Source organism: Indicator indicator, chromosome 27 (assembly GCF_027791375.1).
Source record: "Indicator indicator isolate 239-I01 chromosome 27, UM_Iind_1.1, whole genome shotgun sequence".
Taxonomy (NCBI): Eukaryota; Metazoa; Chordata; class Aves; order Piciformes; family Indicatoridae; genus Indicator; species Indicator indicator.
Genome location: NC_072036.1, coordinates 12120073 through 12136699, shown reverse-complemented (window position 1 = coordinate 12136699; position 16627 = coordinate 12120073). Strand labels below are relative to the sequence as shown.

Here is a 16627-nt window from a genome sequence, read left to right as displayed (position 1 = left end):
GTCATCTTCAAACCTGAAGACACAGCATACTGAGGAGTTTGTCAATACAGAATGGAGGAGAAGTTGATGATCCTGTAGGAATTCTGAAGCCCAGCCCTGCCAATGGGCTGCAGCACCTAAGCTGCTTGCACACTGACAGCTTCCAAAGTCGCTTCTGCCGCTTGGAATCCCACAGCAGTGGTCAGATGAGTTTGAAGGACTTCATTATGCCATTGTGTAACCATAGCTTCCACAGTGCAAAGCCACAAGAAGCCTGTCCTTAAGGATTTCTTTACTTGGGTATTCAGGTAACTTGAGCATGTTGATACTGCAAAGAAAAGAACAAAGCCACAGCACAGGTCAGGAAGAAACTCAACAGCAATGTTTTCTGGATGAAAAACCCAAAGGTATCACATTTAGGGAAGAAAACAAACCTGTGCTGCATTCCAGCACCACTGACCATTTCAATACATTGCAGGAAATAAAAGATTTTTTTTTTTCACATGAGGAAACTGTAGCACAACAATTGAACTTGAGCATTGCCTTATTGATCCCACTGCCTTTAGCTGAGCAAAATAAACCATGAGCAAACATCAAGTGACAACATCTGGATTAAAAGCCATCACTTTGATGTTGGATATTGAATACTCTACAAACTCTCTGATTTGTTAGTCTTTTAGTGAAGCTATTCAAAATGAATATACTTTTGACTGTGATTGACATAAAAAAGCCTTGGTTTAAAGACTCCCTCAGTGGGACCAGTTGACATACCATGTGCTTGACGTTGGTAAAAGGTTTGCAGTATATGGCACAGCAGCAATTGTAAAGTTTTGCAATCCACTGCCACCCATGATATGGGCAAAGCCACCATGAGGCACCCTGGAACTGAGAAAATTCACAGAAATTAGACTGTTACAAGAATGTTATAAGAAAAAAAAAAATATCATCATTGCACTGCAAATATCTCTTACTGCTGACCAATTACTGCTACATCAAGAATCTCCCTTTCTTACCCACAGAATGGTATGGGTTGGAAGGGACCTTAGAGATCATCCAGCTTCAACCCCCCTGCCATGGGTGGGGAACACCTTCCACTAGACCAGGCTGCTCAAGGCCTCATCCAACCTGGCCTTAGAACAACTGCAAGGAGGGGGCATCCACGACCTGTTCCAGTGTCTCACCTTCAAGATCATCAAGTCCCAGCATTCTCTAACTCCACCAATTAACCAAGAGAATTCCACATTCAAATCAACAATAAACACAGCCCCTAACTGCTGAAAAGGTCTCTTCAGTCCATCATTAGCTAAAACATTTTATAATCTAACTTATTAAAAGGCTTTTCATACAACAGGTCAGAATTGCATAGGATCAGGGCTTTGAACATTCAAAAGCAATATATGGCTGCCAACTTCTGCCTCCAAGAATGAGTTTTCTTTCCAATAGTCCAGAAAGTCTTCCAAATACGCACCAAGAAAATCTTACCTCTTACAGGATCTGACCTCTTCCACTGAGTGGACAAACAGCCTTGAGCAAGAGCAATGCAATAATTCAATCACATTGGCAACTTCAACACTATCCAAATGTTGAAGTTCACATCTAGACAAGATGACCTTTGAGGATCCCTTCCAACCTGATGCAATCTGTGACTCTTGAATCCTAACTTTTCTACTTATTTTTCCACTTATTTTGCATAAATTTAAGTGAAAACAGTGCAGAACTCAAAGACGGTTTCCTTCTGGTCTGCTTTACTTTTAAAAGTAGTTTCATGTATCAGTAGATTATCCCAAGTGCCATGAAGTAGCAAATACCACTCCAGTATCATTTGGAATGTTTTAAGAAGCATTTCAAACAGGACCTTGCATCTTAAAAGATCCTTCTTTGAAGTCTAAATTTAGAAATAAAGTAGCCCACTAAAATAAAAGGCAGGCAGCTGACATGTAACAAATGTGCAGCTAGAACTGCAGAACTCATTTCTGCAGAGAACTCAGTGTACACAGAGCTAGCTAAAGAATTAAACTCAGAATAAATCAAGTGAAACTAATAGAAATTAAAGACTGTGCCACTTGATACACCCATGACTCTGAAATTCCTTTGAATAAAAGATGAGTTTTGGTGACCTTGATTTGTATTTCACCAATGCTTAACCACAAAACTTATAAACAAAAGGTCAGCTGCTCTATTAATCCTGGAATCATACAATATGAAGGCAATATCAAATTAAGAAGAGGGTGCCACCTCTACCTACCACTAGGAAAAAAAAAAATACTTGGATTACACAGCTCAGGTGCCGTATGTGTGGCCATGGATCCATGAGGCTACTTGGCTGTATCCACACACCCAGCAACTGTCTCGGCAACTGACCCAGCTCACAGCAGCATTTGCTGCACAAAACCTTCCCCCACTGGCACCAAACCACAAAGGAAATAAAAGTGGCTTCCTCTGAACAAGTAGTGAATTTAGGAGAGAAATCCTATATAAAGCAAACAGAATCTTGCATAAGGTTACAGCTTCACTTGATCTTGACACACTGCACTGATGTTAAATTCAACTCAGCTTGAGGAAGGGGCTGTGCTGTGCACACTGTCTCAGGTGATCCCTTGTTATCTCATGCATTAAAGCCTATATTGATTACTGGAGAAGCCAAGAGCCACATAAATATGCAACAGGAAGAAGAATATAAAGTGCAGTGCAGTTCAATTCACCACTGCCTTGTTAAAAATTGCCTGGCACAGCAACAGAGGCCACTTGCAAAGTAGTCAACTACAATAAATAGGTGATCAATCACTCTGCTGGCACTACAGGAAGCAAAAGTATTAACAGACACTTTGTCTACTTTGATCAACATACAGAACATCAAAGCATGCAAAAAAGGTTTCTGGTTAGGTAATCTTCAATGGGAATATTTAGCCCAGGGAGGCTGTGGATGCTCCCTCCCTGGAGCTGTTCAAGGCCATGTTGGATGAGGCCTTAAACAACCTGGGCTAGTGGGAGGTATCCCTGCCCCATGGTTAGGGGGGGTGGAACCGGATGATCTTTGGGGTCCCTTCTGACCCAAACCATTCTATAAGTCTATGAACATGAAGTCTCCTGACTTCAGAGTACCCAGACAATCTGTTGTTACAGAAGAGTTTCTCACCTGCCAGTAACAAACTGTAGCAGTAAAACTCTCTCTTCCTGAGTTAGTTCTTCCACAACATCCCAGAACCACTAAATGAAAAAGAAGTTAGTTTGTATCTTCCATTAAAGACTTGGACTTGATAACAGTAATACAATAAATGGAGTACTCCTGTGTTTGTTACTTGAATGATGGAAATTTTCATAAGAAATTCACACACAACTAAGGCACTGAACGTATGAACAGGGTAAAAACTTCAGACAGATTTCTGCCAAAATAAAGCTTCCATAAATACAGACAGAAAAGGACAACAGCAGCAGCAGCTCTTTTTCTTTTGGATTAAAATGCAATAGTTTGTTGCAACCAACCACCACCATAAATAATTTTACCTGAATAACTTGGTCTCCTCTCTCATAGCCACTGGTGTATTCTGTATTTTTTAGCCAGTCATTCACATCAATTTCTGGCATCCCAGACAACAAAAGCTCCTGCAGAAGAAGCAGAGAGATTGTGAGCAGTCCTCCAGACTAACCATTTCCAGGGTTTAGGCTATTTTAAGAAGTAACTCCTGAAGAAGTACAAAAATCTCAGGGCTTTCTCTGTTCAGCTGCAACCTTAGGAAGCTGCAATTACTACAGGATTCTTGAATTCAGATAACTTCCCATGATCTGTTTCATTTAAGTACACAGCACCAAGAGAGAGAAATTACTGTCAAAGCATCTAAACTAAAAGAAGTTCTGATTTTTGGCATGACTTGAGACAAAACTTCAGATGTGTTGGTCACAGAAGATCAAACTACCACAAGAACTTATTGACATCTGATTTTGTCCCTCAGGAAAAGCAGTGACAATAGACAGCATCTTCTTACTTTTAAAGGACTTCTGAAAGAAAACAGTAAAAGGCTTCAAGGCCACAACATCCTGATCTCATTTTGAAATGACAGTTTAAAGCATTTATCACTGGCACATGAAGTTAGCACATTCCAGGATGATGGTCATTCTAATTAACTAGGATAAGCAGGAAGAGACATATTGAGATCCTCGCTGCTAGATTTCAAGAAGCAAATCCCAAATGAAAGATACAAAATGTTTGAGTACTGAGCTTCACCTCTACATTGCTACTGATAAATAAGCTGAACAAAAGCACTCTATAAGGTATAAATCTTCTCCTTACCAGTTCATATTCATCAAAGAGCTGGATCAAAGATGGTGGAATGAACATATGGAAGCCTTGTAAAAAGGCATTTATCTGAGGCTGAATGGCTCTGGTCATTCTAAGTTCTGTCACAAGCTGGACATACTCAGCCTGCAATGTAGAGAACAACATTAAGATATCTAAAAGCCAGATATCTAAATATCAGGCTACACAGTGCTGATGTGATCTCACACAAATGCAGCCCAAATACATCAGAAATCTCCCTGGAGATCTTCAAGGTCAGGTTGGATGACTGCAAGGTGTCCCTGCCCATGGCAGGCAGTTGGAACTAGATGATCTTTAAGGTCCCTTTCAACCCAAACCATTCCATGACTCCATGAATCTCATCTACTGTAAGATGTGACAAGTCCTTGGGTGCTTGTCACATGGAAGCAACTCAAAAGAAATCACAAGACGCCTCAGAGTTCAGAGCCCTTTCTACTCTTCCCCTTTCACTGAACCATTTCATTCCCTCTCTGAAGCTTTAGAAGCAAATCACACACCAGAAATACTACAGACTTTCAGAGCTTCATATGCATTCCTGCACAGTGCACAACAGGTACAATCCCGTTTGCTTTAAAGAGAGGAGATCTGATTGAACACACGAGACAGATGCCAGGAATGTGATGACAAAGTCTAGTTTGGCTGAGTGGTGGCTGTGTGTTTTCCTTTGAGGTAGAGCAAGCAAAAATCATGCTTCCCTGATTTCACAGCCACATGTACTGAGAGACAAGGATCAATGCTCCTTATGATGTTCAGACTCAGAGAGCAGCTCCACTCCAGAGATGTTTGAAAAAGCCAACCAAACAAAACACACCACTTTGTACTGCCAAGCAGAGGGGCCAGGTCACAAACAAGTCTTGGGAGGGCAGAGTAGGCCACAGAATTGGGGAGATTTGTACCATTTTTTACAACAGCATATGGCCAGGCTTTGCCTGGCTTTAATTTGGGGCTTTTTCCTTATAAAATAGAAAGCTGACAAAGATATACAAAGAACAAAGAGAAATGCACAGCATGGCCAATGGACAAAGCCTGACTCTGCCCTTTGAAGTCTCTCCATTACCATCACAAAAAGCAGCTGAAGGGCTGCTAGAACTGACACTTCAGTTGGCACTACATGGATGATCCACAGCTGATGAATCCTGTGGTCCTACAACCATTCACCTAGAGCACAGCTGATGTGAAAACACAAAAATTCCTTCATTTCAAGAAGAAACCCAGCTTTTCCTTGCCACTCCTCTATGGGACATCGACTCTTGTTTTGGTTTCCAGTAGAGGGAGACAGAATGTTTGGCTGTTTTCTGTGGGATGGCTTTTGTTTGAGCTTTTGGCATGGGATGGATTTTTTTTTTTTTTTGTGGGTTTGTGGTTTGGATTTACTGATAATTTAATTTTTTAAAATTGCTACCCTTTAAACAGGCAATCTGCTCATGTGCAAACACAGCAAATTCCTTCAGAGGCTGAATTTTCTTCTCCCAGAGGTATAGAAAAATACAATGATTTTTAAACAGTGATCTTTTATCCCTCAGGTAAAGGCAGGTTAAAAAAAGAAAGATATCTCTTACAGGGAAAAAAAAAAAAACATGTTTTATAAAGCAGACTCTTTGCTATTTGACTTTAGAACTGCTAAGCTAAAACACACTGCAAAATTCTGCCTTGTTAAAGGCATTGGGGAAAATCCCCAGACACCACTAATAAAGCATTTGCAACCACTTAGTTCACCACTGGTAAAAATCAACAAACAAGAGAGTGGCACCTTGCAGATGTTTGTTGACCACATTTTTTCATCTTCAAATTTAGGGGGAAAAAAAAAAAAAATCAGTTAATATAAGGGTTTCAATGCCACCAAAACAATTAAATGTTTCTTACTACCTTTCACATAAAGGGCAGACAAACCCTCCTCCCCTCCTGCCACAGCTGAGGAGCTAGAAGAAGTGCATCTGCTCTACAAGTGTTCAACCACCCTTTGTAGTCTGGGCCCCAAGTTAACAGAGCAATTGAAGCTGCTAATGGCTGAGGGTATCCTGGAGCAGGCAACCTTATAATTCCATGCTGATAAAAGTTTTAAATAGTGGCTAGGAAATCACAGTTCATGTCATTCGTTTTATATTGAGAAGCTAAAACTGCCCAGAAACAAGAATCACAGAATTGTCAGGCTTGGAAGGGACCTCAAGAACCACCCAGTTCCAACATCCCTGCCATGGGCAGGGACACCTCACACTAGATCAGGTTGCTCAGAGCCACGTCCAGCCTGGCCTTAAAAACTTACAGGGATGGGAATCAAGCCCCTTGTTTTCTGATAGGTAATAAAGAAATTAATCCTCCACTGCCTTCACAATTAGCCTGGTTTTAGCATCTGTACATCTGTATTCCTCCATGGCAGGAAACAGTCCAGGATCAGGCTGGCAAATATGTATTCCTGTTCCTGGAATGCCACTCTGCCTTCATGGAAATGAGGATTAAGCACACAGGAGTCCAGTGCCAGTTGCTCCACCACCAGCTACAAGTTTTAACAGAACAGATGCTGACACCAAGTGGACATTTCCAACACAGCAGCTGCCTGCACGATGGGCAAGTGAGGTTTGCTGAATACATGTGAGAAACAGAACACAAAACAGATATAAAGTGGAAAAAAGTCAACACCATACAAAAACTGCAGTTCTGCCCAGGATACTCCTGCAGCTGGGCAGCCTGTTCTAATTGGAGGTGTCTCTGATGACCGGCAGGGGGGTTGGACAAGATGACTTTTGAGGGTCCCTTCCAACCCAATGCAATCTGTCAATCTGTTACTCAACTGTTCATTTTTGATCCTAATCTTCCTTCCAACAGTTCTGTCAGAAAGAGCCTCATTTCTGAACACTCAGACATTTTAAAAACACTATTTCTGTAACTTGCTAAGCTAGAAAAAGGAAGAAGAGTGTTGGCAACTGTGTGTGTTTTCTTCAAAAGGAGTAGAACTTTTGCTTCCAGTTAGGAAGTCAGTCTGAACATGAGCCAGCAATGTGCTCAGATGGCCAAGAAGGCCAACAGCATCCTGGTCTGGATCAGCAATAGTGTGACCAGCAGGAGTAGGGAAGTGATGGTGCCTTTGTACTCAGCTTTGGTGAGGCCACACCTCAAACACCGGGTTCAGTCTTGGGGCCCTCACTACAAGAGGTGCTGGAGAGTGTCCAGAGAAGGGCAATGAAGCTGGTGAAGGGTCTGGAGAGGAGCAGCTGAGGGAACTGAGGTTGGTCAGCCTGGAAAAAAGGAGGCTGAGGGGAGACATTATTGCTCTCTACAGCTACCCTGAAAGGAGGTTGGATATTGTCTCTTCTCCCTAGTGTCAGGTGAAAGAACAAGAGGAAATGCCCTGAAACTGTGCTGGGTAGGTCTAGGTTGGATATCAGGAAAAATTTCTCTCCTGCAAGACTGGTCAGGAATTGGAACAGGCTGCCCTGGGAGGTGGTGAAGTCACCATCCCTGGAGGTGTTCAAGAAACATGTGGAGATGGCACTTGGGGACATGGTTTAATGGGCATGGTGGTGTTGGGTTGATGGTTGGACTTGATCTTAAAGGTCTCTTCCAACCTTAACGATTCTATGAACATTTGTTGGCAGTTGTTCACAAAGTCAATCCAATCGCTCTTCTTATCCATCAATTTGAAAGAAGCCTGTGCCTGACTATACTGCAGGAAGCAGTGCAGCATCAGGCTAACAATGTGTATTCCTGCTCCTGGCATGACACTCTGTCTTGCTGGAGAAGAGGATGGAGTGCAGAAGGGCCCAGCACTCACCTTGTTCTCCTGTGTCACCAGTATACCTGCCCCCCCCGGCTTCAGCGGCACCTCCTCCATCGCTCCAAAGACATCGGTCTCAACAGAGAAGGTCAGCTCCAAACCCAGGTCACTGATGTCATTATCTAAAATCCACTGCAAATTCTTGGCATACTCTGGATCAATAGATGCTACATCCTGGTAATTTACAGGTATACCTAGAAAGAGAGACAAAAGCCCTTCAGTAAACAGGGTAAAGCAAAAGAAAGGGCTTTGACTTTCTCTGGTAGAAGATTGCCCTCTAGAGAGAAACCAGAAGAATACAGAAGGAAAGAGGAGAAAGGATTCACTGCAGCACAGCTACACTTACCACACCTTAAAAGGTTTAAAGAAGTTTTCTCTGCACATTCTTCCCCCAGTGAAGCAAATGGCACACCATTTCATCAACAGTCTGCACAATTTTAGCTCACTAATGGGTTGCAGTAAAAGCACCTAATTGTACAGCACACATCAGCTGCAATCATTTCCCTACAAAAACCTCACAAGCTTTCTACAGCACTTTTAGAAACCCAAATAATCCATTGCTCTACAGACTAAGCTTCTCCCCCAGAAAATTAATTTAGTACAGGAGAGGGAGAGAAGAAAAAGACAACATTTCAGTCTTCGGTTTTCTTCTTTTAATCATTTGCTACCAGACTTACTACACAACCGAAAAAAATACAGGAATTTTACATTTTCAAGCTGGAGAGTCAATGTAGAAGCATTAAGAGAAGACCTGCTACAAGTCTGGCTTTTATCCAAGGGTAGAAACTGCCTATTTACAGCCCCTTCACAGACATGGCACTCAGATTTGAGCAAAATGCCCAGAACAGGGTGACCCTGAGTTTGCACAGGAGAGCTACACTCCTCTCCACACAAGAAGGCAAATCCCAATTATTTTAACTCTCTTCTGATAGATACTTTACCAAGTATCTACCAAGACACAAAAACCTGAGGAAGGGGGTGAGGTTTAGTTAAAAGTGAGTTATCAGGAAGTGCTCTCTTTGCTTCACCATCTTCTGTGCATTGTGAAGTGCCACAAGGTGCCCATTAGCAGCAGTCTGATCGAGCTGTGGAGTGCAGAAGCAGTACTCCAGAGACTAACACAGAACTCAAAGGTCAGCAGTCAGTGCAAAAACTGCAACAGCACTTCCCTGGAAGAGCCAAGAGTGCTGAAATGTTGTGTGCACAAGCTGCAAGGCACTGCTTTTCTAATCAGATCAAGCAACACCCCACTTCGAGAGGTAATAGATAGGTAATTTTCCAATTAATGTACTCAAGAGGAGTAACAAAGGGAATTTACCCTTTGTCATATCTTGATGGAAGAGGAAAGGTTGCTCATGACAATGCAGAACAGAGCTATCATGCTCAACAATCCCAAGGCACAAAGGTTCTCAGAGAAGGGCTCTAGAGCACAGACGCCACCAGCTAACAGTGACCATTCTCAATTAAAAACAACTGCATTTTTATAAAGCCTCCTGACCAATCCCCTTGAAAGTGGATGAATGAACTCTGCTTGGGAAGGAGGCCGGATGAATTTGCATTAGTTCTAAAAGACTACTTCAGGAAAAAAGTATTTGTTGGAGTGGGCAGACAGGTAAGTTCACAGCACAGGGAAGCTCACAACACATGGATTCAACTTGTAAAAACATCCCATGACTGAAGAACTGCAGGCACAGTGACCTGGCTGATCAGATTTTGGCCAGAGTTCATAAACATTATCAGCTTTGTATGCAGGCCTGGAGTGAACTAGGGAAGGATCTTTTCAGAATGGCTTTCCACAGCAGGACAGATGAGTTTCACCACTGTGATGCAAAGGAGTGCACACACCACAAGAGCAACTGGCTGCACAGCTCTGCCTTTCAGGCATGCCTAGTCAGCAGCATTAAAGACATCTAAATGCTGTAATTATGTTTGAGACAGATTAATGATGCCTGCCTTGTTTTTCATTTAAGATTCATATTTAAATTGAGAGATTAGCTTTGTGATTAACAGTTGCTAACTGTATAAAATTCTCATATAGTTTTGCTAATGTATTTCTGGATTTTGCAGCTCTAACAGTTCCTAAGAGAGGCTCAGGCTGGAGCAGCAATTACTGCCACATTATCTTGTGACTGATACACATGAAAGATTAGCAAGACTCATTTCCAGGAGCTTGTCACTGTTAGATACACACACAGGAAAAAAAGGAAAAGGTTTGATGTGTTGAAAGTTTTACAGGTCAACTGTTATGACTAATAAAGAGGACTTTCATAAAGCCATACCAAGAATATGTTTGTAAAATGATCTTGTGAAGTAGATGTTCACCAGCTGCCTGTGATTCAGAGCCAGCCCCAGGATCTGGCCTGCAAAACGGAAGTAGTTCAGATGATCTGGATTCACAGAGGAGTTGCTGTTGGGCTGGAAAGTTGTCCCTGTAAAATGAAAAGATTACCATGTTTAGTGACTGGCTTTTGGCTGTTTTTAAATGAAGTTCCTATTTATCCAACACTCTAGACACCTGAAAACACTGCCAGTGTTTTACTGTGGGGTTTTGGAAGGCTGTTTGAGTTTGTTTACAGCAAAAAGACATCAGAAAGCAATGTCTCAGAATGCAAGGGCAGCCTATTACTACAACAGTACTGCTCAGAGCCTCTCCAAGGCACCACTCTGAAATAATTCTCAGCAACATAAGGGTAATCATGGCCTGCTAGATTTAGTCCTCCACCTTCCTACACTGCCATATGCATTTTTGGCTCACTGTTTTACCAGCTTGTTAACATGCTCAAAGCAAGGATCAGAACCCATCCACTTCCCTTCTTCTGGCTCCAGCCAGATGCAGACAGGAGATGGTCCACTCCTGGTCTCCTTGGAAAGGATCACCTCAAATAAGTATTCCTGAACATTTCCTTTTAACTCCCAGAAACTAATCTATGCCTCTACTGCTGACTGAATTCCTTACCACTTCTTAAGACACTGTAAGGTAGAAAGGAAAATATTTATCCCTGATGATCTTTTATTAAGCTAGCACAAAAAAGACAAGAAGTCAAATACAAGGTAGAGTTGTGGAGATTAACATCTGGTTTTACCACAGAAATTAACTGATTAGCTTTGTGGCTTTCCAAAAAGAAATCAAGGAATACCTCCACAGTTCCCTTGCAGATGCAGAAAAAGGAAAACAGTTTCTATACTGCTCTCCAATTGCTATTTCCTCCTAATACCAGGCAGAAATAGCACAGACTCATTAAAACCAGCAATTCATTCTGCTCTTACAGAAGAGAAGAGAATCAAGGAAACTTCCTATGAAGAAAAAGATTTCACCTGTAGTTACAAAAATATACTATGAATAGATAACTTCTCTAGAAATAAGATCCAGTTTGTCAGTGTTGCTTTTAAAAAGCAACAAATCTCACATTCTGAGGCCAATTAAGTGCCTTTCTTTTCTTGAATTATAAGAAGATGACAGTCTAAAATGAGGGGGAATAAAAAAGAAGGCAGAGACATACCATCAGCTGACTGTGTGAATAAGGCATAGTCTGGGTTAACTATTTCACTGGATAAAATATCAAACCATTCACGCACCACACCCTGGCCCTGCACATCAAAACAACAAAATATGTTAGTACACAGAAATTTCACTGCAGTTACACTGGTTAAAACAATGCTGTGAAGAGAATCAGTGTTTCCACAGATAAATACCATAAAGGAAAGCTAAGCAAGGTTACCTACCATGCCTTCCTCTCCATGAAATCTCACAGCAATCCCTTGCTTCAGTTTGGCACAATTTGCTTTAGATACAACTTCACAGCTACTCCTAAAAATAGAATCTAAATACAAAGTACCAATTAACTTTTTAGCTTAATGGATTCATTTCAATGTATTTCACAGAATCACAGAAGTGCTGAGGTTGGGAAAGACCTTTGAGATGAAGTCCAATCACTTGCCTAGAGCTCACAATCCCACCACTACTGCTAAGCCACTGCCACTAAACCACATCCACAACTCTCTTAACTCCAAGCATGGTGATTCCACCACCTCCCTGAGCAGCCTGTTCCAATGCCTGAGAACTCTTTCTGGGAAGAAATTGTTTCTAATACTCAACCTGAACCTCCCTTGGTATAACTTGAGTCTATTTCCTCTTGCCCTGTCACTGGTTGTATGTGAGAAGAGACTGATCCCACCTCACTCCAACCTCTTTTGAGGTAGTTGTAGAGGGTGATGAGGTCTCCCCTCAGTCTCTTCTTCTGAAGGTTTAAAAAAAAAAAATCCCAGCTCCCTCAGCTATTCCACACAGGACTTCACCAGCTTAGCTGCTCTTCTCTGGACGTGCTCTGACATCTCAATGTCCTTCCTGAACTGAGAGGCCCAACACTGAACACAATCCCTGAGGTGTGACCTCACCAATACCAAAGGGGGAGAGCACATTTCAAACAGGTACTAATTCCACTGCCAACACAATACCTCTGTGAACCAAAAGGATGTCATTTTCATTGACAGGCCTGTGCACCATGTCTGAATCTGGCTGTCCAGCATGCAGATGTTCATAGAACCATTCACAACGGTCTTTAAAAGGCTGAAAAACAAGGGGTAAGCCACATTAGATAAATGCATTCAACTCAGTAATTCCTCACTCGTAAGCATGACTGGAAATGCTATGAATCCTTCTTAACCCATTTTGGAGATGTGCAGAGAGGTGCTCAGTGCTGCCTCAACATGCTATAAAGTACTTTGGGAAAAAGGACTAGAGATGCCCTTCAGCACTTGCTGACTCTGGTATGCAGAGAGACTGGGCCACCAATTACCCAGAAATAGCTGTGGGAGTTCACCACACAGCAGAAAACATTTCTGCCAGGGCAGGGAGCAAGGATTCATAGAATGGTTTGGGTTGGAAGGGACTTTAAAGATCATCTAATTCCAACTCCCCTGCCATGGGCAGCAACACCTTCCACTAGACCAGGTCAGCCACTGGCTGCTCCAACACTGCTATTATCAACCACAACTTGCTCCTTTCTAAAACTTGTGCTTCTGTGCTACCTTTGTCCTAAAGTCCACTGGCAATGAAAAACAGCCTACAGGAACCAGAAACCTTCCAGAGCAATAAATACTGGAAAGTTAACTCTGTTTAACTAGAAGTTGGACTTTAAGGCCTGTTTAAGGTGGGCCATACCTAAGGGCCTCACACATGAGCTTTAAGGAATTACAAGCACAGAAATCTGTCTGCCATGTCTGTTTCATATGATTTTTTTTTCCACATCCTGTATTCAGAAGCACTGCAGCCCACACTTTGTTTTTCCATCCTCCAGCAGATGGATTTTTATTTTTTAAATACTCTTAAAGAAAACACACTCTCTATATCCCTGCAAGTTGGAACTAGACATCTAACATTTACCTGAGCTTTTATGATATGCATAAATCTGGACATTAGTTCAGGACACTCCAGAAGAAAATGGAAGTGATCAAAGATTATTTTTGGATTTCTGAAAGAAAAATAGGTTAGAAGCCTGTTAGTCAGAGATCTAATAATAATGCTTCATGACACACAAAGTTAACATAAAAAGACAATGCAATTAGTCATAGAGAAAAGCTTCAGACTCTGTTTTCTAGTGTTCACTTAACTATTGATTGCAAATGACTTACAGAATCATAGAAGGGTTTGTGTTGGAAGAGACCTCCAAAGGTCATCTAATCCAACCCCTCTGCAGTCAGCAGGGACATCCTCCACTAGATCAGGTTGGTCAGTCTTGTCCAGCCTGACCTTGAATATCTCCAGGGACAGGGCCTCAACTACCTTCCTGGGCAACCTGTTAGAATGTTCCACCACCCACATGGTGCAGAACTTGTTCCTAACATCCAATCTAAATCTGCTCTTCTCTCATTTCAAACCATTGCCCCTTGTCCTGTCACTGCAGGCCTTTCAAGCAGTCTCTCTGCAGCCTTCTCGTAGCTCCCTTCAGGTACTACAAGGCCATTAGGTCTCCCTGGAGCCTTCTGTTCTCCAAGCAGCTCTCCAGTCAGGAGGTCTGGGAAGTCACAGAGAATCAAAGAGGTTTAGACTTCTTTAAGAATTCAACAAATACAAACACCTCTGAGGAAGAAGTTTTCATCTGCCTCAAAAGGGCAGGCTTTAGCTGGAACAAAGCCAAGGAAAGAATCCGTTAAGGAAATTATTCTGCTACTCTGTAAAAAAAGATTTTCTTCACAAGACTCTTACAAAGGGCTTACACATAGATTGGTTTGGGTTGGAAGGGATCTTAACCCTAAAACTAGGGACACCTTCCACTAGTCTAGGTTGCTCAAGGCTTCAAGCAGGCTGGCCTTGAACTCCTCCAGGGAGGTGGCATCCATAACCTCTTCAGACAGCCTGTTCCAATGTCTCACTACACTCACTGTCAAGAATTTCTTCCTAACCTCCAGCCTATATCCCCCCTCCTCAAGCTTTAATCCATTTCCTCTTGTCCTATCACTACAAGCCCTTGTAAAAAGTCCCTCCCTGGCTTTCTTTTATGCAGAACAGTTCATTGAAGCCTGAGCTTGCTTGAACGTGGTTAAGACTCTTAAAGTGCATGTGGTACACAGGTCACAACAATAACCTAAAAACACAACTGAGCAAGAAGAAAACTACAAGTCTGAATTTTTGGGGGGGAGATAAAAACCAAGAAATGATCAATTCTCTATATTTTTTAGAAGCTTACCTGTTAACAAAACACTTCAGGACATCATCATGTTTACAGACAAATTCTATAAAACGGGGTGATGTCATCCTGGTCAAAGAAATCACAAGATGCTTTTGGTTAATGAAGCTGAAAAGAATCTGAATTACACAAATTGTTGCATTATTTTATTTTATTTCCAATGAAATACTATGCAAATAGAAGCTGATGTTGTTGAACTGGTCAATCATGGAACAAAGTATTCATCAGCATTAAGATTTCATAATAAACTGACAGAAAAGGCAAAAATGTCAATAATCAAGAAGGTAAAGCAACCTAACCACTAACTCCACTAACAAGTGGAGGTACACACTTGGCTATTGAATCCTTCTAGCCCTCAATACAGCAGTGGAAGCATCCAAAACATTAGTTCTTCCACAGATCTACAACATCCACACACTGTTCCATACTCTTGATCACCCTATAAAACTCCCACCACACAGTAAGGGAGGAAGAGGGACAGGAAGAAATATCATTAGGTTGTCAAACTCAGTAATGGGGGGCAAGGAGGTATAACAGAAGGTGAAATAACAGAACTATTTGCCAAGCAAGAATAAGCACTACCTAAATTCTGTTCCACACAAAACTATGTTTGTAAAGCCAGGACAGGATTCCAAGTGAGCATCACTTTGAGATTGTGATCTTCTTGTTATAACTTTCTGCAGCACAGCCAAGTGAGTTTTACCCCAAGCTGTCCTTTTCATGCACAAATATAATTCATAAGTTTTTTTTCTAAGCTTATAGCTCTTCATATTGGATAATGACATTAAATTCAGGGATAATTTCACATGAAGAACCAACAGCAAAAACAGTTAACTTTCAGGAGATAAAAATTACATTACCTGCAAGTATCTCACATGATTAGAAAGGGCCATTAGACATTTAGTACAAAAGCTGTGCCCCAACACAGCTACATTCATAGGCAGCAGCACAATGGAAATTTTGCTGTGCTGTTTGGTGCCATGAGAGCCAAAAAAAAGAAACCAAACAAAGGGGAAAAACAAAACCAAAAAAACATACAAACAAAAAAACCACCCCATAAACAAACAAACAAAACAACAACAACAAAACCCAGTGTTCAAATAATGAACCAGTGACAGTATTAAAGAGAATACCCTTGACTGTCACTGATATCATTTGGTCAGCACCAACATTCTTCCAAGAAAGCACAAAATGGCAACAGTCTAGGTAACAAACAGGACCCTCTCCTTACCCCTGAGGCATCTGACAGGAGCAGCACATATAAAAGGCTTGAATGACAGCACTTAGCCTGTTTGCTGTCATGGAGATAACATCCTGGCAATCAGCACAGGCTTCCTGCTTCCCAGCAGGATCGTAAGCATCAGCAGATAGCTCTTTTCTGCCCTCAGTTCCTGCAGTAGGGAAGGAAGGTGTAGGAGCAGCATCCTGGTGATCTGGTGCTTTTTGCTTCAGTAAAATAGAGGTGATGTTGGCAGAGTCCTTCTTGTTTGTCATCAGCTCGGTGGCTATAAGAACGAGCCACTCATCTAGGGAATGCCAGAGCAGTTCCAGTGGCTGCAATAAACACATGCAAGAAAAAAATAAAAAGGACATGTTGACATTAGAGGATATTAATGATGTGATAATGCCCTTAGGCAAATAAATACCATGCAGATTTAAAAGCTTTAAATGATCCTTTAGAAGTCATGATAGAGATAAGAGTCAAATACTCAGGAAAAAAAAAAAAATCCATACTCATAGCCATGGAGCACAAAGGAAAAAAAATAATATAGAAAGAAAATAGTCAAGCAACAGATGGAATAAAGATAAAATAATTCATAAAGGGTGAAACACTACACAATCAAACAATTTGGCCTCATGGTTGTCACCCAGCAC

General features: G+C 41.6%; 1 protein-coding gene across 3 annotated transcripts in view; it reads right to left on the bottom strand.

Moving 5' to 3' along the window:
• Positions 1-204: 204 nt before the first annotated feature.
• HACE1 (HECT domain and ankyrin repeat containing E3 ubiquitin protein ligase 1) overlaps positions 205-16627 on the bottom strand; it is a 33127-nt gene continuing 16704 nt past the window's right edge. For all 3 annotated transcript variants that reach the window (XM_054392999.1, XM_054393000.1, XM_054393001.1), the window contains 13 exons: positions 15984-16306; positions 14753-14821; positions 13450-13537; positions 12522-12633; positions 11790-11887; positions 11567-11654; positions 10346-10495; positions 8064-8260; positions 4268-4399; positions 3484-3582; positions 3116-3186; positions 751-864; positions 205-307 (listed from right to left, as the gene is read on the bottom strand). In XM_054392999.1, the coding sequence (XP_054248974.1) occupies positions 205-307; positions 751-864; positions 3116-3186; positions 3484-3582; positions 4268-4399; positions 8064-8260; positions 10346-10495; positions 11567-11654; positions 11790-11887; positions 12522-12633; positions 13450-13537; positions 14753-14821; positions 15984-16306 (1644 nt within the window). The remainder of the gene's footprint in view (positions 308-750; positions 865-3115; positions 3187-3483; positions 3583-4267; positions 4400-8063; positions 8261-10345; positions 10496-11566; positions 11655-11789; positions 11888-12521; positions 12634-13449; positions 13538-14752; positions 14822-15983; positions 16307-16627) is intronic.